This window comes from Cyprinodon tularosa, unplaced genomic scaffold (assembly GCF_016077235.1).
Source record: "Cyprinodon tularosa strain WSP-4 unplaced genomic scaffold, ASM1607723v1 ctg354, whole genome shotgun sequence".
Lineage (NCBI taxonomy): Eukaryota > Metazoa > Chordata > Actinopteri > Cyprinodontiformes > Cyprinodontidae > Cyprinodon > Cyprinodon tularosa.
Genome location: NW_024039068.1, coordinates 508,712 through 522,089, shown reverse-complemented (window position 1 = coordinate 522,089; position 13,378 = coordinate 508,712). Strand labels below are relative to the sequence as shown.

The following is a 13,378-nucleotide window of genomic DNA, read 5'->3' as shown; positions in this document are numbered from 1 at the left end:
CAATCAGACGTTTACCTTTATTTCAATTTTTTTCTTACTTTAATTACCAAAATAAAATTAATAAAAACCACAGAAATCGTGAATTTAAAATAGCTAAAGACATTTTATATTTTTGAAAAGGAAAAAAAAAAAAAAAAAGTAATGACCTCAGTTTACATGGTAACAGTTGTTGTCAGGCAACGGAACTCTTTTGAGACGTCGTCGTTTTAAAGGTATGTGTCTTAAAAAGACTGTCTGCTTTTTACAAACTTATTGACAGGACTACCTAATACTAATCTGAGTTTTCATTCAAGATGGATTTGACCGATGAAAACAACCTTTACCCCAGAGATAAAAACCAAGAATTACCAAGGGTAAGCAGTTTAACAGTTTGATGATAACTTTTATTCAATCTCTATACATATAGATTATATTTTCGTCGTTCCTTCTGATTTATGGCATCAGGGCAGGCTTGGTTTTTCCTCCTTTTGTTATGGAAGCCTTGGTTGTTTCTAATTAGCCTTTAACTTGTTTACATTTTAGTTCAATTCAAAAATGCTTTACTATTCCCATGTGGAAATTAAATGTGATGGGATTTCTTCAAAGAGCTGAAGGCGCTGATGGCTGTAGGTTAAGAGGAACCCTGTAGTGGTCTGTCTTACTTCTGATCTGGATTTCCCTCTGACTGAAGACACTGTTTTTGTGGGACAGTTTAATGTGTTCACACCGAAAGCGAAACCTGCAAAACAAAACAAAAAAAGGCAGTTTTTGAGTGCTTTTGTTCACCTTAGATAGATGTATTTTGTCATTTTGTATACACAAGTGTAAACAAAAAGAAATTTAATGTAGAACATAATGTAGAACATTCATTTTTTTAAAGTGCAGCCTTGATAAGGTAAGCAGCAGTTGTTGTTGAGCTGCTGCTACTGCCTCCAGCTCCTGAAGCACTCGCTTCTCCTGGCTCAGGGGAGGAAGAGGACGATGATGATGCTGTAAGGGTGGTAGCCCCCTGGGTTGAAGAGGCTGATGTGAAGCAGCAGTGGTGCCATCTGCAGGTTTAGTAGCGACAGACGATGCTGGAGAAGGTGTGGAAGCCGGAGGGGGCCGGGAGGAGCCGGCTTGGGTTGTTTCAGCATTTGGCAGGGAAGCATCTAGAGTACTCTTCTCATTTTCACCTGCAGAGGGCCGTGCTTCCCCTCTAGATGCCGAAGATTGCCTGGGAACAGTCTCAAAGGAGTTTACATTCCACCTGACATTTTACCAGATATTTTCCTGGCCAGCAAAAGCAAATCCACACTGCTGGTGAAAGGCTTCGGTATGTCATCCAGTTAGCTGGTTGTTGGTTTCACCTCAGCATGGCGCACATGGATTTTAGGGAGCGGGGTTGCAGGGTTTTACTTTACTTTGGAGAGTTGAACAAAGCCACCAGCATCAATGTCCACAGTATGGAGAATAACACCACCTTCTCCAGGGGCTGCGTCTGGATGACAGACGCTTTCAGCCGTAGGACCTTCTCCTATCTGTGCCAAAAGGTTCAGTTAGAGGACCTGCAATTTAAAACCCCTTATTGTCCCACAAAGTGGAAATTCGTTCACTGTATTTTGACCGATCCCCTTTGGGAGCAGTGGGCTTCCTTTGTGTGGCCCCTGGGGAGCAATCAGGGGTTAAGGGTTTTGCTCAGGACCCCAGAGTGGAGGCTGTGGGGATCAAACGGGTACTTGCAACGTTCTCAGAGCGCAGTGGCACTACTCACTAAGGCAACACTCCCCTCGACTCCCCAACACAAGACCCGCTGCTTTGCTTTGGGGGGCAAATCCACCTGACAATGGAGGTAAGGAGCCAGCTCAAACTCAGGAGGAGACAAAAGGAGAATGGTGGTACGTTGGGAAAGAGTGCCAGAGCAGAAAGAGAAGGAGGACAGCATTTCCCATGTCATCCTTTGTTAATATTATTTTGTATATCTCACATTTTGATTTTAATAAATTGTTTCTACTGCCTCCTTTACTGAAGGCTACTGTACTGTAGGTCACCACCATATACTCATTGATTGGTTTTAAAAGTATTTTTGTTATTCTAATACTTCACTCCACTGTATTTGCCAGAAACCAAGTATTTACCTCACTAGAATTAGAACCTTCATCTCTCTTCACTTGGAACACTTCAGAGCCGCCCTCTACAATAGGGGATAACCTGTAAATCAGGCATCCCCAAAGTCGGTCCTGCAGTTTTTAGTGGCTTGTTCTTGCAGTCAGAACGATTCTTAATGATTCTCTAGGCATAACAGAAATGTTCCGCACATAATATCCCTTTTTGATATTATGTAATACTAAAATCGTCCAATCAAATTAAGTTTTGGTTTTACTTTGACTATTATCCCTGCCTTATATACACAGATGTGAAAACCACTCTCTGGATGTTAGATGTGATTAAACATTTTAAGTGAATTACAGAAAAAAATATAAAGAGCTGGTGATATCTTTACTTCACATAGACTTATGTTTGTTTTATTTATTTTTAATCCAGGCTTGGAAACTACCACCAATAGGAGACAGTGTAAAGAGCTGTCTAGAAGAAATTCCACATGTAAGTCTTCTTTTTAATATTGGAGATTGATGGGCTGTTATAACCAAAAAAGGTTTTGTAATATTGTCTAAGTGTACAATGTGTCAATGTTCCATCAGTTTCAGTTCGGTTTTATTCAGTTTTAATATCCTGCTAGTTTGTGGTGTACCTACTACAACATAACAAAGCTGGAAAGTGTTTCTCTCGTATCTATAAGATGTTGGGGTGGAAAAGTAATGAAATTGATAACAGATAAAAGCAAAAAGCAAAAAAAAAAAAACAACCAAGTGGAGTAATTGAAAGTGTATAGTCTTAGTTTAGCCTTTTAACAGCTTGAGGCAGAACGCTGTGTTGCAGTCTACTGGTTCTGCTTTGGATCTTTCTGTACAGTTTGCACGATGGCTGCTGGTTCAAACATTTATGGAGCGGGTAGGGGAAGGTGCTTTCACTGATCAGATCTCTGCAGATGTAAAAAGATACTAAATGGAGACTTTAATGACATGCAGCCTTCCTCACTGTCCTCCCTTGTATTGCAGCTGATTTTGGATGCCGAAATGTTAACCCCCTCTCTCTCTATTTAGAACGATTGTATGTAGTGATTTATATCGTTATATATCGCATCAGTGACTTTGCTAAAGTTGTTGTTTTCTTAATTTACCACCACTGTAGTCACACTTTACATACTCAGCTTCTACATGCCTGCTACATTCATACATATTTCCCTCTGTTGTGTTTTTTTTTTTCATTTTATTATTAGTTTTCTTTTTTCTTTTTTTTTTTTATTAAAATCACAGCAAAACCTCAGTGCAAGCTTTGGGTCTTCAAGCCTTCTCATATAATGTATGAATTGGTTATTTGTTCACAGCATTTATCATTCACTTTAATTAAAGAAATTAATTTTGCCTAAGACAGCAATCAGCTCTGGGTGACTTGGTCTCATGCTCTTCATGATGTGTCATTAAATATGTTTAACAAGCAGCCCCCAACCCCGCCCGCTTTAAGGAAATACCGTAGCAGTAATAGACCAGAACCAGAAGCCATTACAGTGGCTCCATGGAAGGCAAATGACCCAGATGTTGCCAGCGCTCTGGTTCACGGCATCAGGACCAAATCATCCCTCCCCGTGAGTAAAGCCTATGCTAGAAGTTGGTGGTTAACTTGCAGCATTAGTAAATTACAACATTACCTAATTTTTTCAATTGAAAAACCTTGCAAGGTGTCTTTAGTTAAACATGGGATGCATGTCTGCTTAGTCTATATAAAAAGTACAGAAGAAATAGGGGAAAAAAGCTAGAATAATATGGGTATAATTCCAGAACTAACCTAATATCACATCTATACACCTCTACATGGTTATCTGCCATAAGTTTGTATTCAGAATGATTACATACATTCATTAAAGAAAAGTATTAGACCACCTTGGTCATTAGGAACAATGGTTACGCATTGAAGTAGTAACTCCGACTGTGTATTTAAAGACAGAGTGGAAAAAGAAAAAAAAGATTCACAAATTTGGAGTTTTATGTTTACATTGAAACTTACACACCGGTTCCTTTTTCCAACAGGTCTCTGACTTGATAGCTCCTCCCAAAAAGACGGACCTCAAACAGAAGTTAGAGGAGCTCAGTGAGTCTATTTATGCTTCCAACAGGAAGGCTCCGCTTGGCCGAACACCTGTCACAGACCTACCTGCATGGTACAGCGAAAAAACTACGTTTGGTCTTAAAACAGTTAAAGGTACATCATATTTCCTAAGATTTTAAAGTTGTTTTCAAATTCCTGAAGGGGAAACAGAGCAGCTTTTCCTTTCAGCCCTGTTTCTAGCTGGTTTAAAGAGCGATTAATATCGTTTAATTTTCAGCGTTAAAATCATACACAAGGACATACCAGGTGCTTCTGAGTTATTATGAACAGGCTTATTTCTAATACAAATATCCTACATTTTGTAGTGTCACAGCTGCACTATGATTTTTATCTTTGTGTGGCAATGTAGGACAGAGAACAGTTTTGGACAGAACAGTTTCCATCACCATTAGAGAATGCTATCCCAGCATTCTCTAATGGTGATGGATGGAAACATTGATGGTCGTTCCCAGGGTCTGAATTTTTATTTTTTTTTTCAGCCAAAATCTTGTTACACCTAAAATAAGGTGAGCAACTCAGAAAATTCTTTAGAATGGTTCTTGTACTCTTAGAAAACCATTTTTTTTCAGCTAGTTATTCTCCATTTACCTGTGCAGACCCTGCATGGTGGACTCTGCCCCTAGCCTCTGATATATCTCTTCTCTGCTTTCTATTATGGCAAATAACATTTAAAAACAGTGGAAAGCAAAATTTTGACATAGACTTAGGAAGATAAGTAGTAAAAACTGTTTTGAAATTCAATTTCAAAGGTACTTTTATGCCATTGATTGTGAGAATTGTGAGAACTAAGTCTGCCCAGAAATTAAAGCGTATTGGATTTATTCAAGGAATAAACTAACTAGCAAGTAATGTCACAGAGGTAGCAACCTTTTAAATTATTGTTAACCAGCTTAACATATTAAAATATATTGGCATGTTTGACCTTGTCATAATTTAACTAACAAGTCTAATTTGCAAACATTACACAACTTACATGGTTTGTTTGGAAAAAAAAACTGCAAAGTTTTTCACTTTTGACGATATGTCAAACATCCTGAAGCTCACATTGAGCCTGCTTAGCATCAGGGCTGTTGCGAACTTCTGCATTAGCGTTTGTATGCTCATGGAGCGTTCAAAGACAGCTAGGAAAAAAACGTTACACACTAAGAATGTGTTAACTTGTTGTAACCGTTAAACGACAGCCATATTTTGTTTAGGAAAAATCAAGACAAGAGCAGGGATTGCTTAAAAATGTGACCATGATGGTAGGAAGTAACTATTTAATGAAAAAAAAGCTTTGAATTTTGCCTCTTAATACTTTATTCCAGGACAGGATGCGCGTCAGCTCATCAACCCACCAAAAACAACAGAAGAGTTGGAGAAGGAAGCTCTTGAGGGACATGAAGCTTACATTCAGAGTCACAATTCCTATTTTCCGGGTAAGATGTGTCGGGATTTTTCTACGAAAAGTTTTTTTTGCTCTGTTCAAAGTCCTTTTTGAAATTAAATCTTTTAACTATTTCGTTTTCCCTGTTTCTTAGGTGAGCAAATTGACAGAAAGTATGAATCTAATAACTTCAATAAAAAGAGCTGCTTTGGGATTCCCACGCCACACTTCAGCGACGGCCGTAATCTCTGCAAAGCTCTTCGCGGGTTAGACTCTTGCAGGTACGTTTTTTAAGTTGACTTACTCAGAAATTCAGGTGAGATTTTACTAATATCTTCTTAGAAGTTTTCTTGTATCTGATTCATGGAAATGTTTCTAAATGAATATTTATTACAGGATAAACTTTCCAAATCCCAGTTGGAAGAGAGCTGGGACCAAAGAAAAACTAGCTTTACAACTTGGCCAAACCACCAACATGTACAGGTGCTGGTCATAAAATTAGAATATCATGAAAAAGTAGATTGATTTCAGTAATTCCATTTAAAAAGTGAAACTTGTATATTATATTCATACATTACATACAAACTCATATATTTCAGATGTTTATTTTGTTTAATTTTGTTGATTACAAATGACAACAAATGAAAATCTCAAATTCATCATATCAGAAAATTAGAATATTGTGAAAAGGTTCAAAATTGATGGCCCCTGGTGCCACACTCTAATCAGCTAATTAACTCAAACCACCTGCAAAAGCCTTTAAATGGTCTTTCAGTCTAGTTCTATAGGCTACACAATCATGGGGAAGACTGCTGACTTGACAGTTGTCCAAAAGACGACCATCGACACCTTGCACAAGGAGGGCAAGACACAAAAGGTCATCGCTAAAGAGGCTGGCTGTTCACAGAGCTCAGTGTCCAAGCACATTAATAGAGAGGCGAAGGGAAGGAAAAGATGTGGTCGAAAAAAGTGTACAAGCAAGAGAGATAACCGCACCCTGGAGAGGATTGTGAAACAAAACCCATTCAAAAATGTGGGGGAGATTCACAAAGAGTGGACTGCAGCTGGAGTGAGTGCTTCAAGAACCACCACACACAGACGTATGAAAGACATGGGTTTCTGCTGTCGCATTCCTTGTGTCAAGCCACTCTTGAACCACAGACAGCGTCAGAAGCGTCTTGCCTGGGCTAAAGAGAAACAGGACTGGACTGCTGGTGAGTGGTCCAAAGTCATGTTCTCTGATGAAAGTAAATTTTGCATTTCCTTTGGAAATCAAGGTCCCAGAGTCTGGAGGAAAAGAAGAGAGGCACTTCATCCACGTTGCTTGAAGTCCAGTGTAAAGTTTCCACAGTCAGTGATGGTTTGGGGTGCCATGTCATCTGCTGGTGTTGGTCCATTGTGTTTTCTGAGGTCCAGGGTCAACGCAGCCACATACCAGGAAGTTTTAGAGCACTTCATGCTTCCTGCAGCTGACCAACTTTTTGGAGATGCAGATTTCATTTTCCAACAGGACTTGGCACCTGCACACAGTGCCAAAGCTACCAGTACCTGGTTGAAGGACCATGGTATCCCTGTTCTTAATTGGCCAGCAAACTCTCCTGACCTTAACCCCATAGAAAATCTATGGGGTATTGTGAAGAAGAAGATGCAATACACCAGACCCAACAATTCAGAAGAGCTAAAAGCCACTATTAGAGCAACCTGGGCTATCATAACACCTGAGCAGTGCCACAGACTATTCGACTCCATGCCACGCCGCATTGCTGCAGTAATACAGGCCAAAGGAGGCCCAACTAAATACTGAGTGCTGTACATGCTCATACTTTTCATGTTCATACTTTTCAGTTGGCCAACATTTCTGTAAATCCTTTGTTTTTATTGGTCTTCAGTAATATTCTAATTTTCTGATATGATGAATTTGAGATTTTCATTTGTTGTCATTTGTAATCATCAAAATTAAACAAAATAAACATCTGAAATATATGAGTTTGTATGTAATGTATGAATATAATATACAAGTTTCACTTTTTAAATGGAATTACTGAAATCAATCTACTTTTTCATGATATTCTAATTTTATGACCAGCACCTGTAGGTTCATTTTTTGGTCTATTGCTGAATTTTCTCATCTTCAACTAAAGTTTGGCACATTTTACTTAAAAAACCCCTTTGTCTGTGCAGAAGGAAAAATACTTTGACCCTTCCATCTGAATTCAGACTTGGGATTGTCACTCCATCACATCCATGCGGTAAAAAGGCCTTAATATGTGCTGAACTGGGAAAAAACTGGGAATCCTCTCAATGACAACAAAAAAATCATATCAGGCTGTTTTTCTCCACAGGTGCTGGAGATTTTATCTACTGTACCGAGCCGGGGGAATTTGTGAAAGGTCTAGACGTTCAACGAGGCTTAGTTAGCGCACTGAGACACCGCCTTAAGATAGCAAACTTGCAAAACTTCCCCTCTCTGCTAAAAGCTTTCAGATATTATGACAAGGTATGGATAAGATTTCTACAGACAACCATAACTAAGCTTTCAGTCTGATGTGGTACGTCTTACACAAAGATAGTGTCAATCGTTATGCTACTCTGATGTTTGCTAGATAAAGATCTAAGATAAGAGAGATAAGATATGACAAATCTTTGTCATAAACACTTTTGCAAGGGGCAGTACAAGGAAATTGAAAGGTGGTGTTGACTCAGTGTTATAAACAATAACAAATTAAATTTGCAATAAGAATAAAAGAAGCTATAAAATTGTAATAAAAAGACATGAAGCAGTTTTACTGTGAGTTTAGGGCCACAGTGGTGGAGTAAAAGCTGTTTCTAAGGCTCTTTGTCCTGGTTTTCATTACTCTGTGTCTCTTGCCGTATGGCAGAAGTTGTAAGAAGCAATGAGCTGGCTGTGATTAGTCCTATAAAATGTCTCTTGCCATTCATTGTGCAGTGATTTGTCCTAGCTCTTGATTACCCTTTGAAGGCTTTTCTGTACCATACACACAGTCTGTATGTTAGCACATTCTTATTGGTACAGTTACAGACGCACAGTCCTCCTCCAGCTTAAAGCCCAACAACCATATCGTCGCTATCTGCTTCACACTAAATCAATGATGAATATAACTGGCGAAAAGACTACCTAGATATATTTTTGTCAAAAAGCAAATCTTTAACACCTCATAGAAATAAAAGGAATTAAAAATAAACTAAGTTTTCTTAAGAGTTTTTTAACTCAACTAATGGTCTGCATAATTGTTTATAAACATGTGGGCAAGGTACCCCTTGTTTAATGGAAGAAAAACCCAGAATAGGTTCCAAAAAATGTTATAAAAATGAACAAATAAAAGTCAGTTATTGGTTTTAAACCATGCTTCGGCAGAATGATTAAAACAAACAGAAACTCTTTTGACAGGCCTGATGATGATGGTACCCCGAGAGAAGACAATAATGTGAACAAAGGGAAATGTTAAATAGAGTTGTGTCCACTAATTGCCATCATAGGTTTCCAGAATCTTGTAAACAGTCGTTGGGTCTACATATAGGGCTACAGGTAGTCACTGCAGTTTAGTGACATGGTGTGTACCACACTCAACATGGACCAGAGGAAGACAAGCAAAGAGTTGACTCAAGAGATTAAAAATATATGTAAAATAGACAGCGATAAACTGTTTGCTTGTGTACCTGAAGAAAGCAGTACTCTGTATGGTACAAATTAGCAGATTATGATTCTTTGGTCCAACAGATTTTGTTATGGGCAGCTTTTAATTTAAGTAGTTTAGAGTTTTATTTTTTTGCTTTTATTTTATTGTAGTCCGACTTGATGTTTTGATGGATTTAAATGCCCTGCAGTTTGCTTTGTGACCCATTTCACTAATCAAGTATAAGTATTCCTGTGTTTAAAACGGGCTAATTTAGGTCATAAAGTCATTGTTATTTTTTTGCATGCTTACATTTTAATCTATGTTTAAGTCCAGCTTTGAGAGATATCATTAATTTTATACTCTTCAGCTGTAATAAGATTACATGGCATAGTTCATCACACACTCAGTGCAACAAAACCATATTTGTATATAAAAAAAACTGAGTAATTTATTTTTCTCATGAAGGGGTAATATGCATTAGTTTATGCTATAATAGTAAATTTTTCTACAGAAATTAAGTGGACTACAGGATTATTGTAAACAATCTGTTATGTATGATGCACTTTTTGCCCAAACCTATGTAAATAATGCATATTGTTCTAAACTGAAACCTGCAGTCATTCAACGCTGTATGAACACATTTGGGGCCAAAGAGAGGCTTTTTCGCCATTATTCAACTATCCATGTGTTAAAATATTTTCACCAGAAAGGAATATTTTTCAGACATTTTTGTGTTTTTTTTGTTTTTTTTCACCAGAAAGGACAGGGTCTGATTGACAAAGAAGACCTGCAGGCAGTCTGTCATGAATTCAACCTGGAAATAAGTGATAAAGTCCTGGATGATCTGATGGAATACTGTGATACAGACAAGGATGGATTCATCAACTTTGTGGAATTTGCTAATTTCCTAAACTGGAAGAACAGGATGCCGATCAGCGGTCAGTTAAAGATGTTAATGTTTGGATGAAAGTTTTGAACGAACCATCACCTCTAACTCTCAGATAAAGAATGAAATGAACAATTCTTATTTTCCCTGAAACCACTTGTCATTTCTGAATCATTAACATTTCTGGTGTTTGGGTTTTTTTTTTTCCCTGCAGAGTGCCGCTCCTACTCTGCTGCAGTCAATGTGGGCAGAAAACCTTCATCAGAGCCACAACAACCTCTTTTCCCCCAGGATTTGATCCGGCCTGAGGACCTGGAGCCCATCGAACCAGGCAGCTCACAGAAAACTGTCAGGACACTCAGGAGACCCAAGGCATCTTCAGACCACTTCTCCACCGCTGCCTCAGAGATAGGGGCTTACATTGATGTGCCGCCTAAATTAAGTGAGTCAGGAGAAGGGCTTTGTCTGGACAAATAACGCCAATTTACACTAGCTTATTTCCAAAATAGTAGTTGAATTAGTAATAATTTAACCATAAAGAGACTAGTTAAGAAGCCTAATAATGTATACAGAGTAAGAACCAATAGTAAAATGAGACAGCACTTACTGTATTTTATGGTTTATGATTGCAGAATACAAAACAATATATTTATCAAACCAAGTTTCTGTTTTACTAATTAGAACCTTTCTAGCAGATTCTATAAATTTGTTTTCCTGTTTAATATACTTATTGTTCAGATGGCCGCACCTATGGGATCCCATCCGGGCGCTTTGACATTCCAGCTCCACGTATCAAAAGAATCAATGACAGGATCAACTACAGTGATTTATCCACAGCTGCAGATGTCATATTTCCACCAGTTTATGCTCAATGGGGCGTTCAAAAGGAGGACTTCTTCTGTCCTCGCACCAAGAAGGAGGTGAGCTGGGAACCTGAGCTCAGAGCTAATAAAAAGTATGTCTTGGTAGAACAGAAGAACTAGAATTCAGAAATCCCTGGGCATTACAGATGGAAAGCACAAGGATGATCCTTGTCAAATTGGGACTACAGCCCTTTTGAAATTAACTAGAAAAGCTACACAAATGTAGTTAACAGCTGAAGATGTCCATTACAAACCCCAAAAACATATGACGGTGTACATTAGCATGTGTCACCCATGGTAGAAGAAACACTTGCCTTTATTTTTTAACTCTGAGGTGGGCTGTGCCTCTAAATCCTGGCATCCTTCTTCCTCTTCCTACCTCCTTCCTCCTCGGACAGCACTTATTATGGTGACCGCTGACACTTCCGCTTTGGCCTAAGAACCTTACTGGTTTGCATTATTCGGATGGACCCCTTTCTATGCAGTGGAGCTCGACAATGCAGAAGATTTCAACTAGTCTCTGTACAGGCTTTTTACTGTCTGAACCTGGGTTACCCACTTACGTTATAAAAATGTAGATGAATCCAGATAGATCGTAAATAACTCCTATAGAATCCTGTCACCTAGTTGCATTCGTAACCAGCTGCAGACAGTCCTAATAAATTCTTCCACCCAGTGAAATCCAGTGCATCATTTAATTCAAATTTTTGAAAGTTTTAAAACTTCTTAGAAGTTTATTCTAAGCTGCTGTCATGTTGCTTATATTGTCATGTGCAGCATATAGGAGTATTACAAATCTGTTTACTTTTATGTCAAAGTACAAAGAATTGAAGATAATTTAATCAAATTATTCCCTCATCCTCCTAGAGCTCTTCTGTTTCTCCAGTTTGTGTCTCAGGATGAAAGGAATTCAGTGATCCATTTCACTGGAAGGGAGAACACTGCTTTACGTTGACATCCCATCTTGATGTAGTGTTTAAACATTTTCTAAGCAGATAGGAAATGTTTAAAGCTCATCATCCATCTGTGAGGGCCCCTAAAGATTTATCAGCTGAATTTATCAGAAAATAGCTTGGGCACTTGTCAGCTGGCGCAAGCCCAAGCATTTAGAAAACTGAGGTGAGCCTATGCATAATGTAGTATGAATGAACTATCCATCCTTCCATCCATATTCTAACACGCGAGGGGTGCTGTTGCCCATCTCCAGCTGTCAATGGACGAGAGGCGAGGACCCTGGACAGGTCGCCAGTCCATCGCAGATAAATGAACTATATATATTTAAATATTTCTTTAAAAACTTTTTTAATGTAAATCCAAATACATTTATATGAGATATACTGCAAAAGGCATCTCATAGTTGCCATGCTCATGCATAAGGGCAAATGTATAGCTCCAATGCAGCAGATAGGGATGTGAGGAGGAATTGCTTTGGCCAAAAATACATGACAGCTTGGTTTGAAGATCAAATCCTGTATGCTACAGTATTGACTGCAGTGATGAAGCATTTCTTACCAAAGACGTCCTTAAGCAACTGAAATAAAATACTTTTGTGTAAAGTTGGTATGAGGAATATAGCCTCCGACGTTGCAGTAATTCCCTCTCACCAAGCAGGTGGCAACAGTGGCCGGCAACTTCTCAGTTTTAACAAAGCGAAAACAATAGACTTTCAGTAATGGGCACCTTTACTTTATTTTATGAGTTTTGAGTTCCTTTCACAGCGGGAACTGCTCCAGTACATTCAATTAGAGTCCAACAGTTATTTATTTTAATTGGGGGACCGTAATCATTTATCATCTTAATCATTCATAGGAAGTAATGCAATGTATACAGAAAATGTTACAAAATGTAGATAGTTTTTGTAGTTGATGCAATCTTGTAGAAATACATGAAATATTGAATTATGACTTCTTTTTACCTTCTGGTTCCAGATTCATCAGATATTCATGAATATTGGTGCGAACATTTCTGAGGAAACATTTGAGGAGGCCTGGAAGCTGGCCGCCTTGAAGCACCCACATGGAGAAGTTTGTGTGGATGTCTTCCATAACACACTCAAGGAAATAAAAGCATTGTAAATCAAAATCTTGCTGATAATGTAATTATTTTTTTTATCTTTAATATGACAATATTTGAATTGATGCAACAAAACAATAATTCCTGATTTTTAGTCAGTTTTTCATCTTAAGGAGCCTTTTTTTTTTCTATTTCAATTTCCATTCAGTTTATTTATATAGTGCCAAATTTACAACACGTCATCTCAAGGCACTTTACAGTTCAACCAGATCATACAGTCAAATAGATTCAAAGTTTTCTATCTAAGGAAAACCAGTTGATTTCATTGACTCATTGACTCAAATACAATCCCTCACTCTAAGCATGCTTGTAGCGACAGTGGAGAGGAAAAACAGGTGAAAATCCAACACTGTATTTGTTGAATTTT

At 38.2% G+C, this 13,378-nt stretch overlaps 1 protein-coding gene across 1 annotated transcript; it reads left to right on the top strand.

The window, feature by feature from the left end:
- Positions 1-223: 223 nt before the first annotated feature.
- Positions 224-13,013, top strand: efhb (EF-hand domain family, member B). Its single transcript, XM_038295389.1, has 13 exons — positions 224-353; positions 2,503-2,562; positions 3,521-3,664; positions 4,107-4,278; positions 5,493-5,603; positions 5,706-5,832; positions 5,948-6,028; positions 7,733-7,800; positions 7,894-8,048; positions 9,947-10,127; positions 10,290-10,517; positions 10,814-10,995; positions 12,867-13,013. The coding sequence occupies exons 1-13, from the start codon at positions 294-296 to the stop codon at positions 13,011-13,013; spliced, it is 1,716 nt and encodes a 571-aa protein (XP_038151317.1). The 5' UTR covers positions 224-293.
- Positions 13,014-13,378: the final 365 nt, after the last annotated feature.

Bases quoted from the DNA above. Each gene is read 5' to 3' on its own strand.
- efhb (XM_038295389.1), top strand. From the start codon at position 294: ATGGATTTGACCGATGAAAACAACCTTTACCCCAGAGATAAAAACCAA. The intron at 5,604-5,705 runs GTAAGATGTGTC...CCTGTTTCTTAG, and splicing joins TCACAATTCCTATTTTCCGG to GTGAGCAAATTGACAGAAAG. The intron at 5,833-5,947 runs GTACGTTTTTTA...TATTTATTACAG, and splicing joins CGCGGGTTAGACTCTTGCAG to GATAAACTTTCCAAATCCCA.